Here is a 14,140-nt window from a genome sequence, read left to right on the forward strand (position 1 = left end):
CTCTAGACTCCATGGCCTCGCCCTCAAAGTTGATTCCTGGTCTCTCTTCCCTACTGGATGATGAATCTTTGAGGGGAGCAGAGCTTTTAGTCAGTGCCTGGAGTGTCTCTCCAGCTGACCCAGTCGGTCTTCATCAGAGGTGCTCAGCCTTGGGAGGCCGCAGCCCTGGGGGCTGTCTCATAGTGAATGGCTCTGCTCTGCTGGCTCATCTCTGACAGTGGCTTTTCCTTTGTAGATTGCCCGGTGAAGAATGTGATGGGATCAGTAGCATGTCTGCGGAGAGCGGCCCTGGGACGAGATTGAGAAATCTGCCGGTAATGGGGGATGGACTAGAAACTACCCAGATGTCTACAACGCAGGCCCAGGCCCAACCCCAGCAAGCCAACACAGCCAGCACCAACCCTCCCCCCCCGGAGACTTCCAACCCCAACAAGCCCAAGAGGCAGACCAACCAACTGCAATATCTGCTCAAAGTGGTGCTCAAGACACTATGGAAACACCAGTTTGCGTGGCCTTTCCAGCAGCCTGTGGATGCCGTCAAGCTAAACCTCCCTGTGAGTAACCTGGGCAGGGTCCTGGGCGGCCGTCCTCCAGGTCTCCTCCTGTGTTGGCTCCTGTGAGGATGGATTGATGGGAGGGTGGAGTCAAACTCCAGTATCCTTGAGTGAGTGGTTTCAGCAGTCCTGATGAATGGAAGTGGGGGAAGAGAAGAGAGGTGCTGACTGGATTAAATAGTAACTGGTCTCTTTGATACTACGATTCTGGGACATACTGTGTGATGAGATTGAAATAGAAGTGGAGGGTTGCTTGCAGCTTGCCCTTGCTTCGGGGGACCTAAAGTGGGGTCATTTGGTGGTCCAGGCCCTCCCTCCTCAGACTTGGTCGGCCAGACCGACCCGGTAGGTTCTGCAGACGTGGTTGGTCAGATTCTGAGAAGGATTGGCTTGCCGCAGTACCTGTTCTGGTAGTGGCATCCTCGTTGTCGCCCAGAGCATGGGCGGGGAAAGGTGGTGGAACGGAGCCAGGCGCACGGGGGTGGCCTGGATTGGGGGGGGTGTGTTGTGGCCATGCTGCACCTGCTGCTGTTCTTTTGTGCCCCTGTTCCTCTCCTTTTTGCTTTGTGAGCTTTCTGTTTGCCCACATTCCTAGCAAATGGCTCTGGAAACTTAACTTCTGCCTTTAACTGAACCTTGGGGAGGAAACAGGATAAACGTGTTAATTTTTCCTTTCTTCAAAGCATCAAGGACTAATTGTCTTTAAATTGTCTTCTGTTGTTTGCCAAATCCCACATACACCTGGACAAGGGCGTTGGAATTAGATGACTGTTGCAGCTGACCCAGACGTGAGACGGCGAGTCAGGGCTACACTGGTGCAGGACCCCAGCCTCTGCTGGGCACCTGGTCTCGAGGAGGAGGGACCTATCAGTGTGACTTTCCTTGCTTGACCGTCGCTGTGTCTCTGACAGCTGTCCAGTACTGTCTGTCCATTGAATACCCATCGCGTGCACCCAGGAGGAGAGTCAGGTGGGGGCGCTGCAGGCTCAGGTCGTGAACTGGCGGAGGAAAGCCAGTGGGAACAAAAGAAGGGTCCTCATGGAATCTGGGCTCCAAAGGTCACTCTCCTCACTGACCACACCAGGAGGAGAGGCAGTGATCCCATCACTGGAAGGAGGCTCTTGGGAGAGCTTGCAGTGCCAGCTTCTAGCTAGACTAAGGGCTGGGCTGTGCAGGACCCACAGGTGAGGTGACCTTTCTAGAGCACATGCAAACAGTGGGGAGAGGAGGCACTGCGGTTGGAATCCAAGGGGGCCCACAGCTTTTATAGCACTGGAGGGAGCAGGAGGCTAGGAGGGTCACCAACAGAGAGCAGCCCCTCAGGTGTCCACATCAGAGACTACAGGAAGGTCAGAGAGCTGAGGATTCCACCCTGACCCTCTTGTTGGCCTTTAGGAGGGCATTGGTGACCTTAGGAAGATGTGGCGCAGAAGTAGAAACCAGATTTGCAGCGGTGTGGATAAGAAGGTGAGGATGTGAAGCCACCGGTTCAGGAAGTTTGGCTTTGAAGGGACAGTGTGGCAGGGCCAGGTGGAGGAGGGAGGGGTTGGTTTGTTCAGGTGAATGCGGAGGGAGCAGAGGCATGGAGAGCTAAAAGGGTGAAGACTGAGCAGAAAGGCGGTCAGGGGACCGGAGATCCTGAGAAGGCGGCCTGCCAGCCAGCGGGACAGACAAGGGTGTGCGTGGGCTGGCAGGCTCAGGGGTTTGGGAGTTTGAGGTCATTCTCTGAAGTGGAGGCCAGGCTCCCCTGGGGTCCCAGTGTGACTTGGTGTCACCCTCAGCAGCTCCAATGGAGGAAGAAGAGGCTGGGGGGTGGCGACACTGATCTGGAGTCTTCACAGAGGTGGCCAAGCTAGGGGCTAACCCAGAGGGCTGGGGCAGGGCTCTTTGGCTAGGAACAGTGTCATACTGAAGCCCAGTTTCCAGGGACGGCCCCCGCGCCAGGAAATGGGAATAGGGCCATCTCAGGGAAGAGTTTATTCTTTCTCTATTTTCTGATCCCTTCCAGATCTTTACCTGTGTCTCGGCCTCTGGTCCCTGTTGGCCTTACTGGAATGCCTGCTTCTGTCATTCTGTACACGTGTGCAGATGAGTCGTCTTGCCCTTTAAGCCTCTGCCTCCCTTTCAGTCCCCCCGGCCCTCACCCTCACCCGTCACTGTCTCACCACCTCCTCCCTGCTCTGTCCTCAGCTACTGTCTTGTTGGGCCTCATACCACTTTCGACACCCCATGGCCAATTGAAGCACCTGACACCAGTCTGAGGTGGTGACCCCATGATCTTTGGCCATGGAATAAAATCTGAGTTTCCCCCAGGGCAGATATATTTGGATTTGGTTCTCTTGGGAAAGGTGGTCAGAGCAAATAGTGTAGAAAGTCTGGTTCAGTGTCCTCTTGAGGCCTGTTCGCCAGGGTACGTATGCCTGTGCCTGCAGCCCCGTTTGGGTCAGGGGTGTGAGCTGTGCCAGCTCTCAGGTGTATGCCAGCGACTTCTGTTCCTTTCTTGTGGGTGTTAGAGCAAGTCAGAACCTCACACCCTTGGCTCACTTTTTCAGCACTGCCCGCCTCTGTTCCTGGGCAGGACCTCAGTGCTTGCCAAAGCACGGACTTGCCCCGCTGCCATCAGGCTTCCCCGGGAGTTGACGCGATTCTGGTACTTCACCTGGGCCTGACTGTGGGAGCCTCAGAGAGAGTGGCCCTCAGTGGGGCCGGTGAGCTGCGTGCAGGTGCACCTTCTCGCCTGCCCCTCTGTGGTCCTTCCTCCTGGAAACCCAGGCCCTGTCTGATCATAAGCATTTGCTTTTAAAATTGGTTTAGATTTGGGGAAAGGTATGATGGTAGAAGAGAGTTTGATTGAGAGGGCTTTCGCCACATCTATACCTGCTGTCTGACGTCTTCTGTTCAGCACTTGTAGAATAAGATCCAGAGGTTTGAGGAGTGGGTCTGCTGGAATTTTGAATTTTTGTTTGTGTTTTTTTTAAACTAAGAATAGTGAGGACTCTCCGTTTGATTCCTCATCTGGCACTTAACCTGGTTAGTTGTTGAGCTGTATCCAGACACTACTGGATCCTTAGTGATAGACTGTAGACGATATGTAGGTAAAAGGAATGGAAGTGAGATGAACTGAAGATAGAGGCATTTGCTCCATGGTGCTTCAGTGTGACAGGAAGCAAGGGGTCCAGTTGTTGAGGCTTGAATATATTTTACGGACGTGGATAATTTCACATGGTGGAGAGAAAGCAGAAATTCCCGTGGGTTAATTTACCAGATAAGAACCACTTTTTTAAAGGTTGAGCGACTTTCCCTGTTACTTATTCTAAATTGCCACTCAGCTTTTAGCAACTCTTCTGTGAACCACTTTATCTTGGAGTCCACCCATGAGATGGCTCACTGATGCGGTGGAAGAGCTTAGGTCTGCATGTCTGTGGCGTGAGGTGGGGTGAGATCCGCGCCCCACCCGTGAGTGCTGCCTGGCTGCAGAGGTGACATTGCCCTTTTCGCTCTCTCTGCTCTCCAGGATTACTATAAGATCATTAAAACACCTATGGATATGGGAACAATAAAGAAGCGCTTGGAAAACAACTATTACTGGAATGCTCAGGAATGTATCCAGGACTTCAACACTATGTTTACAAATTGTTACATCTACAACAAGGTGAGATGTGGGGGCTGGTGGAGAGGCAGAAGGTAGTGGAGGTGGCGGGCACGTCTGGAACCCGTGGGCAGGGCTGTGGGTGCAGGTAGAGTGCAGTCTGGCCAGAGGAGACTGCTGGTGGCAGAGGTGAGTGGGACCTTGTGTGTGAACTGGGCGTGTGTCTTTTGAGGCCTGTAGCCTTCTGGCTGTGTTTCTAAGCCATCCTCGTTAGCTGGAAGCATGTGCTTCTGATGCCCTCGGGACTTTGGTTCTTGAGCATGTTTAGTAGAGAAGATGTGAAAAGAACAGTAGTGAATCACTAAAAAGTTTGTTAGGATGACTCAAATTGTCAGGAAGGAACCTACTAAAATGTAGAGAAAAATGTAAAGAAAGTGAAAGCTGCTCAGTCGTGTCCGACTCTTTGCGACCCCATGGACTGTACAGTCCATGAAATTGTCCAGGCCAATATACTGGCGTGGGTAGCCGTTTAGTTCTCCAGGGGATCTTCCCAACCCAGGGATTAAACAAAAGAGGTCTTCGGCATTGCAGGCAGATTCTTTACCAGCTGAGCCACCAGGGAAGCCCAGTTGTAAAGAAAGATGTGCTCAGACAGAAGCCTAAATGTGAGAGAGGGTACAGTGTCGGGGCTGCTGCCTCCGCAGCTGTGAGCATGACCATCAGTAACAGCCTGTGGCCGTAGAATCGAGTGTCCCCTTGCAGGGTCTTAATGGAGGCCTAAGGATCACGTCTTAAGCCAGTAGCCAAACCATTCATCTTGGCTATGCCATGAAGCCAGATCATTTGTTTAAAGTCTCAGTTCTCATCACTAGGTTTAAGGGAAATATGTGCAGGTAGAGTTTTCCATTTGGAGCTGAGGGAGTTGAGGGATACCTGTAAGGCAGTGAGGAATGGGCGTTTCCCCAAGCCTCAGTGAGCTGCTTTGGCAGTACCCTGGGGAACGCTATTGGAGCTTTGCTCATGCATCCTGTGTAATCCAAGTAATTCTGGTGAAATTGCATCGCGTCAAGGGAGGGACCCCTGTCTGTGGTTGGCAGTGCTTGATAGATACTGCAGGCATTAGGATGGTTTCTCAGGCCAGAAGGTAAAAGGCTGGAGAGGCAGCAGACTTGCAGGCCTAGGAAGCCTCCACGGTGCCAGGTAGTATAGCTGTGTTGTGGCCTTTTGCAGTTCAGATTGGAGGACTCTGAATACGATGCTCCACTCCTGGGACCTAGGATGGGGAGCTCTTGTTCTGTCTAGAAAGGTGGGGAGGGCTTTCCAACCCTCACTGTGTGTCTCCTCTTTTAGCCTGGAGATGACATAGTCTTAATGGCAGAAGCTCTGGAGAAGCTCTTCTTGCAAAAAATCAACGAACTGCCCACTGAAGAAACTGAGATCGTGATAGTCCAGGCAAAAGGAAGAGGACGTGGGAGGAAAGAAGCAGGTAGGGTGCCTTCAGTGGCCCTAGCACTTTTAGCTTCACATTGAAACAGCAAGAAAATTGGCTTTCTCTCTCCCTAGTTGGGCAGCCTTCTCCGAGTTCATTGGGAGACTAGAGTGGTGGGAAGATGGCTATATTGTATGCTACCTGTGTTGTTGCTGTTTTGGATATGGTGGAGCCAGGTTCATCAGGGGAGCCAGCCCAGAGGGTCATACGACCCTCCGCCAGAGTAGAAAACATTGGGCCTTGCCTTTCTCGATGGACTTCAGTTAAAAAGAAAGTGTAACTTTTTTTTTTTAAGTATTTCAAAATTATTTGAGTTCTTCATCTCACCAATGCCATAGATTGTGTTTTTCACTTTGGATAAAATTGATCTGATCAAGGGCATTCTTAGTCTTAACTAATCCTAGAGCCTTAAGGTTTGTCACTTGAGTTATCTTAATCCACTTGTGTCAGAGTCATACCTGTTACTGGATAGTCTTCTGAAGTCAAACTCTGTCTGTCTTAGCTCCCACCCCACCCCTGCCTCCCAGCCTGACGTACCATTCTGAGGGCAAGTGGGAAGGGAGTAGCCTACTTGTGAAATGTTTCTCTCCAGGAAGTTTTCACAGCTGCCTTCTGCATCTTGCCATCTGCAGCACCCAGGTTGCAGAAAGATGATGCTTGCAGGGTGGCCTGTGCTGTGAGTTGTTTGCTTCTCTAAGGAGCAAGCTTTCACCTGACTTCCTATCTTGCTTGGAAGGGGTATTTTCATGGGAGTGAAGGGGGTTGGCTATCTCCCCTGCATTGCTGAGGGGGAGCCAAGGAGAGCTGGTCTTGAGGGTCACCTCTTAGCTGTGGAACCTGCCCACGGGTATCCAGTATACTCAGTAACCAAGGAGCCCCAGCCTCCCTCCTGGGAGGGATTTGGGCTTCATTCACCTGGGTAGCTGTGGGACCTTGTGTGTTTTGGCTCACCCACACTGCTGCAGGGAGGCAGTGTGAGCCAGTCTTGAAGGGCAGCAGCTGTCCATCCTGCCCCTGTGATTCAGAGGGATGGGGGGCTGCCAGTTTCCAGAAACCTTGGCATGGACTGCCGATCCTGGCCTCCTGCCAGAAATGCTTACTCAGAAGGCAGTGTTTCTGGGAATGAGGACAACTCTGCCTGAAAGTGCCAAGGAATATTTTTCTGCTATCACTGTCCTGGTGCTAAGTCTCAGCATGAGTTTCCTGTTCCTTTGGCTCAAGCCTTCATGCTCATGAAGGGGTCTTTGTGCCTGAGTAAGGACTTGGAGCCAGGACACCCCAGGAAGTGTGGAATGTGGTGAGCCACTGCTCTTGGAGCCTCCTAGGACAGGTGGACAGATTTGTCTGAGGGCCAGGGTGTTCGGGCTGTTCCATCTCTTGGACAAATCGTTCTGGTGACTGTGTGCCATGCCCATGCCACTGTGTGCTCACCACCTGTGGCAGTGTCCCCACAAGGTCAGCCAGCATGCAGGCCTGGCATCTAACCACCTGTCCCTTTTATGATCAATAGGGACAGCAAAACCTGGCGTCTCTACGGTACCAAACACAACGCAAGCGTCGACTCCTCCGCAGACCCAGACCCCTCAGCAGAATCCTCCACCTGTGCAGGCCACACCTCACCCCTTCCCTGCCGTCACCCCAGACCTCATCGTCCAGACCCCTGTCATGACAGTGGTACCTGCCCAGCCACTGCAGACGCCCCCGCCAGTGGCCCCCCAGCCGCTGCCCCCACCTGCACCAGCCCCCCAGCCCGTGCAGAGCCACCCGCCCATCATTGCAGCCACCCCACAGCCTGTGAAGGTGAGCGTCCTGTGTATGTGTGGCCTAGCCTGGTCACTCTGTAGCTTCCGCCCCGTCAGCTAAAAGGACTCCCTTCCCACTCCCCCAGTTGCAGTGAGGCTTATAGGAGACAGTCACTCATCCTTGCCAATGCTTCTGGCTCCCAGGGCACTTGTGGGTATTTCGAGGGGACATCAAGCTGTGTTTAAATCAGCACAGCCCCAAAGCTGCTGACCCAGAGATCCCATAATTGAGTAACGCCTCCCAGGTGGTTGCCGCCCCCTTCCCGGTTCTAATTTAGACTGTGTGTTTGCAGACGCTGTCTAAGTAGCCTCTGAGTGTGCCTTCTGTGGATGGCCAGTGACAGGGGTGGGCTCTGGGAGAGGTCCCTGGCCTGTAGGAAATTGCTTGCAGAAGTCCCTTTGGCCTCTGGTGAGCAGATCCCACACTCGGTTATGTGCTTTCTCCTGCCACTGGGTCCTGTCCCAGCTGCAGAACAGAGTGGTGGGACAGGGTCTCGCTGTGTTCAGTCCTTCACCTTTGGGCCCTGTTCCCTGTAAGAATTGAGACCCTAGAAAGGACTTGGCTTCAGGAGTGACCATGAGGGCCTGCTGTGCCAGCCGCTGCCTCTGACCATACCTGTCGCGCCTGTGCTCTTGGCAGACAAAGAAGGGGGTTAAGAGGAAAGCGGATACCACCACCCCTACCACCATCGACCCCATTCATGAGCCGCCCTCACTGCCCCCGGAGCCCAAGACTGCCAAGCTGGGCCCCCGGCGGGAGAGCAGCCGGCCTGTTAAACCCCCGAAGAAGGACGTGCCTGATTCGCAGCAGCACCCGGCGCCAGATAAGAGCAGCAAGGTCTCAGAGCAGCTCAAGTGCTGCAGCGGCATCCTTAAGGAGATGTTCGCCAAGAAGCATGCGGCCTACGCCTGGCCCTTCTACAAGCCCGTGGACGTGGAGGCCCTGGGCCTGCATGACTACTGTGACATCATCAAGCACCCCATGGACATGAGCACAATCAAGGTGAGTGGATGTGTCCCTGACCCTGTAGGACAGGAAAGGCCAGCACCTCTGAGGCTTGTCCAGGAGGAGGGCCCAATCTCAGGAGCTGTCTAAATCTCCTCACCAACCCAAAGCAGCCCAGCGCCCCCTGCTGGGGGTTGTGGAGGGCTGCAGCCCCTGAGATCCTGGGACCCTGCTGGTTGTGGACAGCAGAGCTGCCCCTTTCTCCATCTGAGGCTAGCCCTCTGTGGTCTCAAGGCCCAGTGCCCATAGACACCCTCGCGTGGCAGGCGCTCCAGGAGGGTTTGGAGAGTGGTGACTTTGACAGGCTCTTAAGAGGCATGTGAGTGCTGGCATTTAAAACATATATATGTTAATATATATATATTTTAAACATATATATGTTTGTATATATATTTACATATATGTTAATATATATTTATATATATTTTTTAAACGTGTGTGCGTGTGTGTGTGTGTTTTCTTTGGCTGTGTTGGGTCTTTGTTGTAGCACATCGGATCTTTAGTTGCAGCATGCAGGAGCCAGTTCCTTGACAAGGGGTTAAACCAGGGCCCCCTACATTGGGAGCTCTGAATCTGAGCCACTAGACCACCAGGGAAGTCCCAAGTGCTGGCATTTTCTTGGCATTTTTGGTTTTGTTTATTTTAAGCCTTTGGCATTTTTTCCATGTGGGAGTGGAGTAAACCTGTCCAAACTTGGGCAGAGCAGAGGACATTGCTGTGTTGCTTTTGATTGGTGTCCTGTCCGACATCAACAGGACAAGTACAGGCCAGGTCAGAACTAGGCCCAGCCCTCTCTTTACAGTTGTAGCTTAAGCTTTGTCTCTATGGATCCTGTGTACTCTTGCCAGGCACAGTGGGTTAGATGCTAGCAGGGCATTTCCTGGCCTTGAGACTTGCTGTTAAAGTATCTCTGTGTCCACCTGATGCTGAGGACTGAGGTAAATAACTTCTCCCCACTGCTGCTGCTGCTAAGTCGCTTCAGTTGTGTCCGACTCTGTGCGACCCCATAGACGGCAGCCCACCAGGCTCTGCCGTCCCTGGGATTCTCCAGGCAAGAACACTGGAGTGGGTTGCCATTTCCTTCTCCAGTGCATGAAAGTGAAAGTGAAGTCGCTCAGTCGTGTGCGACTCTTTGCGACCCCATGGACTGCAGCCCAGAGGTCTGTGTTAAACTCCGAGCCATTGAGAGGTTGACTTGCTCCTGCAGACAGCCCTTCTTGGAGCAGGGGCAGCCGTGACTAACCAGGACCCGTCCTGTCTTTTCAGTCTAAACTGGAGGCCCGTGAGTACCGTGATGCTCAGGAATTTGGTGCCGATGTCCGATTGATGTTCTCTAACTGCTACAAGTACAACCCTCCTGACCATGAGGTGGTGGCCATGGCCCGCAAGCTCCAGGTGAGGCTCCGGGGCAGCTCCGGGCGTGGCACCCTGCAGCAGAGCAGGCTGGGGTCCTGGGCGGGCCAGGCCTCTGGGGGCCTCAGCAGGCTTTACTTGTCGCTTGCTTTGGTATAATGCCATGTTGCTTTGGAAGAGTGGACTGAAGTCAGAATAATACATATATTTTACATTGGGATTATTTCCTTTTTGATTAAGGTAGAGCGGTTGGTTTTGGTCTCGGGCATTTTGGGTTTGGGGTGTTCCACTGAAAGCCCCCCCCCTCCCCCCACCAACCCCCTGCATCCGATTCCCCTTGGCCGGAAGCGTGCGCATCCTGTGCATGGCCCAGCTCTTCTCCAAAACAGACCTGGCTCAAGTCGGCGAGGGACACTCTGGCCAGGTAGACACTTTGTCCCAGCTGTGAGCTGAAGTAACTGCTCACCTGCGGGCATTCACTAGAGCCTTGAAAGCTGTGATGTTTGCCTTCCTGCTGCAGGGTGGCTGCCTCTAGACGTTCTGTGTGGCCTTGGAGCCCTAATGGGGTGGGATTCTGGCCCCTTCAGGTTGATTCTAGATGGTGTGTGCTGTGGAGTGCACACGTGGGTGGGGGCGAGGGGGCAGATTACAACATAAATATGTGAACTAGCTCCACTTTGCTTTATTTTTTTTTTTTTTAACAAGGAACAACATATGCCCAAATTTCAGCAGAGACATATCTTTTGAGTAGGAAGATCAGGAGTTAAAAATTATGGAGAATAAAGTCAACATTTAGTACTGTTACCTGTTTTCATTATTATAATTTTTGAAATCACATGTAATGAAAATTCCCAGCCTCTTCTCCCTAAGACCCCAGGTTGCACTTCTCCTTTCAGGGTCAGAGCAGGCTAGACCACCCGTTGTCACACGGTCCACGTCACACATCCTGCGACAGGCTCTCCCCTGGGGTCTGGGTGGGGCTTCCTCGCCCCAGGCTTTCTCTGTCAGCTGTGGAATGCTTCAGGAAGCGAGGACTTGCACAGGGCCTCTGGTGACCTTGGGTCGGTGTCTGTCGGAGGCCGCTCCGGCTCTGCTGCCCACCTGCCTCCCAGCTCTGCTGGCTTCACACCCTGTCCCAGGCTCACCAGCATGTTCTCTCCTGTGTCATCGTCTTGGAGCCAAGATGTTCTTTCACTTGGGCCTGTCTGGGTCAGCCTTTGGTGTCCTGAAACTCTAGGTATTTAACAAGAAAAGAAAACCTTACTAGGATGAACCTGGTTATTGTTAATTAAACATGCACTCAGACTTGAAGGTTCTTTTTTCTGGTGACTGTTTATTTCATTTGAGGTTTTTTTGTTTTTGGAAGGGGCACTCTTTTCAGTTTGGTGCTGTGTCATCTCCTTTCTTCACAAGGTTGCCTTTTCTGCTGTTTACTTTTGCATTTGCCCTCCTAGCTGCTCAGGCTTCATACCTGTGCTGCAGTTCTGAGACATCACCACCAGGTGGCAGTGGTGCCCTCAGAGCCACACACATACACACACACACACAGCATTTTTTTTGTTCTGGGAGTGCCATGAGCATGCCCAAACATGGGATTTACTCATAGCACGGACACCGAGGTGTTTGCCACACGGCAGCTCTGTGCTAAATGTTGGTTCCAGATACAACACTGGAATGGGACAAGGTCCTTACCCTCGAGGAGGGTCCACTTAGGAGGAGGGCAGAGGGCAGTGCCCAGTGTGCCACTCAGCACAGGGCTGCCTCTGCCCCCAGCTTGTTTTGCCCCTCACAGGATGGGTCTCCATGCTACTGAAAGTAAAATGCCTGGAAGCGGGTAGGGGTGTCTGCTTCAGCAGAGTTGACGTGGCAGGTCCCGTGTGGGTATTTCTGGAACGCAGTTCCTGTATTTTGTAGCATTGAGAGCTTTGTTTTTCTTCTTTCAAAGTTTTCCAGGATCAGCATGGTTTAGGTGGCTAGATTGCCTACTGGGGAAGAGGAGCAAAAATATTCTGGCCCTTGTTTGTGTCAGTAAGAAGAGTTGAGACCTGCTGTGCCCAGGGGCTGGGGTTTACCCAGGAAGTTTTATGGGAAAGGATCCACTTTATATTTTTTCATCTAGCCTCCAAATGCTGGATCTTTAGAAAGCCCACATCCCACCTCCTGGCAGCTGTGGTCACAAAGATAGCTAGGAACCCTTGGGTTCAGGGTGTCCTTGAGAACCTGCAGGTGACTTGGGCTGAGGGTTGCTAGCCTAGCTACTGGGCCCAGAGCTGCTGCTGGTACTGTCCACTGCTCTCTGTTCTGCTGTGAAGGGAGGCGTAATTTAGGAAGTTTTGTGCTTATGTGCATTACCAGAGTTTTATTTTGGCAGAAAGTGCAAATTCATGGTGGTACACAATTGTTTTACAGCAAGGGAAAAACATTAAACTGAGGAAGGAACATACATATGCAGGGCCCCAGTGTACCTCCAGTATATGCCTGGTTGTGTGTATATCTGAGTGTCCCCTCATGGCTGCGTCTCCAGCGCCTGGGGCCAAGTGGGCCTCCATGGCCTGAATTCTACTTCCCACTTGCATGCCCCCAGGCCCTGAGCCTGGTATGCCCAGGTATGGCTAAGCCTGAAAGCAGTATCCAGGCGGGGCAAAGACGGGCTGACTGGACAGCACCTCCCCTTTGGTCTCCAACTGTGCTCAGCTGAAGGCTGGTTTGTCTGAGAGTTTTCAGACACCACCGCCTCCCAGCACCTGAGCATCTCTGTCACTAAAGAGGGTGGGGAGCTTCCTCCATGAGTCCGATACAGCCCAGAGTAGATGGCCCTGGTCAACACTATAGTGAGAGGAGGTAATTTGCTCCCTGAAGCCAGGATTCTCTCTGATGTTGAGAATTGCGATTGTGGCCCAGGTCCTTGGAGGGGGTGGAGGTCATGTCATGCTAGGCAGAGTAGATGGGTTCACCTCAAGGCACTACCGTCCTAGCACAGAAGGCCTGAGCCCTGCTCCCCTGGTGTGTGCTGCTGGTCACTGCTCCTTCCTGTCACTCCCCCCTCCTGAGACACTTGCCCTGGCTGTGGCTCACTGGATTTTACTGTCTCTTGCCTGACCCCACGCCACTTTGATCTTCTCTCATTTGTACCATCCTGTGTGTCTGCAGCCTTTGTTACTTTCTTCTCATTCTTAGGTCTCAGGTTCCCCCGCAAGCTCTTTGCCAACTCTTGCTGTTTCTGCCTTAGCACTTAGGACACATTATAACAATCTGTGTTTGCCCCGTTGAGGACAAGGAGCACATCAGTCTTGTTGACCACAGAGCAGGTGCATGTTTGTCTCGGTGACTTGGGAAGGTTTTCTGCAGCAGCCCTTAGCTCACTGGCACACGGGCCCAAGTGTGTTCCCGGGGTGTCTCCACTAGGGCTGGAACAGACGAGGGGCTGAGGGATCGTTCAGCTGGGCACAGCCCAGGAGGCTGGCGGCCCATTTGGCCTTCTGTCGTGTGCTCCTTGCTGTTTGGTTTTGGGGCCTTGGTAGGTCAAGGGCCAGAAGCAGCCAGGGAGTGGAAGGAGGCTTCATTTCCACAGCAGCCATAGCCTGTGGGGGCAAGAACAGGGGTGCCCTTGTGGTAAGGTAGAGCTGTCTGGCAGCTGGTATGGGGGGCTGGGTCACAAACTGGTGACACAGGCAGCTTCTGCTTGGTAAAGGATCACCTCCCAGCAGCACCAAGTGCTTGCGACTCTTGGGGTCCAGCTGCCCCACCGCCTTCTTAAACACACTTCTCCAAGTGTGGGCCCGGCTCTTCTAGATGTTTGTGGGGGGCAGTCGTGGGCCTGAGCCTGCCCACATTCAGGGCCCTGTGGGCAGAGATGGGCTTGCCCACAGGGTCTTATGCCTGGCAATCTGAACAATGATGGTGTCTGGTCATCTCTGCTGTTTTTCTTCTTCATTGCCCTTGGATATGCTCCAGGATTTATTTCTGAATAAATATAGAAAGCTATTGCCCTTCTTAACCTGAAACCCACTCAGCAGACTTCAGGCAGGCACCTTGTTTGAGGGGAGAAACTGCCTTGGAGGAGGGCAAACTGAGTGATCTGGAGGGGAGGGAACAGTACCACAGTCTGCTGCCCAGATCATGCTTTCCCAGGTCTCTGGACATGGGGAAATCTGAAGATGTGTTTCTAGAGGCATCAAGAGAGTCTCCTAGGTTGCGCCCTGTCAAATACACCCCAGTTTGAAATAGCAGTCTTGGAGTTTAACCCTGTGGCCCTTCTGGGCCCTGCTGTTCTCTCAAGCATCAGTTCGCGCTTGAGAAAGGTGACCCCTTCTGTTGAGTGAGTTGCTGTATTAAACTGGGCTTAAA

General features: G+C 52.7%; 1 protein-coding gene across 1 annotated transcript in view; it reads left to right on the forward strand.

Annotated features, from left to right (window-relative positions):
• Positions 1-269: 269 nt before the first annotated feature.
• The window catches only part of BRD4 (bromodomain containing 4), a 33,601-nt gene continuing 19,730 nt past the window's right edge, over positions 270-14,140 (forward strand). Inside the window, exons 1-6 of the mRNA XM_068980438.1 lie at positions 270-554; positions 4,069-4,206; positions 5,494-5,629; positions 7,143-7,432; positions 8,075-8,437; positions 9,707-9,835. Of these exons, the coding sequence (XP_068836539.1) occupies positions 270-554; positions 4,069-4,206; positions 5,494-5,629; positions 7,143-7,432; positions 8,075-8,437; positions 9,707-9,835 (1,341 nt within the window). The remainder of the gene's footprint in view (positions 555-4,068; positions 4,207-5,493; positions 5,630-7,142; positions 7,433-8,074; positions 8,438-9,706; positions 9,836-14,140) is intronic.

The sequence above is a fragment of the Capricornis sumatraensis genome, chromosome 9 (genome assembly GCF_032405125.1).
Source record: "Capricornis sumatraensis isolate serow.1 chromosome 9, serow.2, whole genome shotgun sequence".
NCBI lineage: Eukaryota > Metazoa > Chordata > Mammalia > Artiodactyla > Bovidae > Capricornis > Capricornis sumatraensis.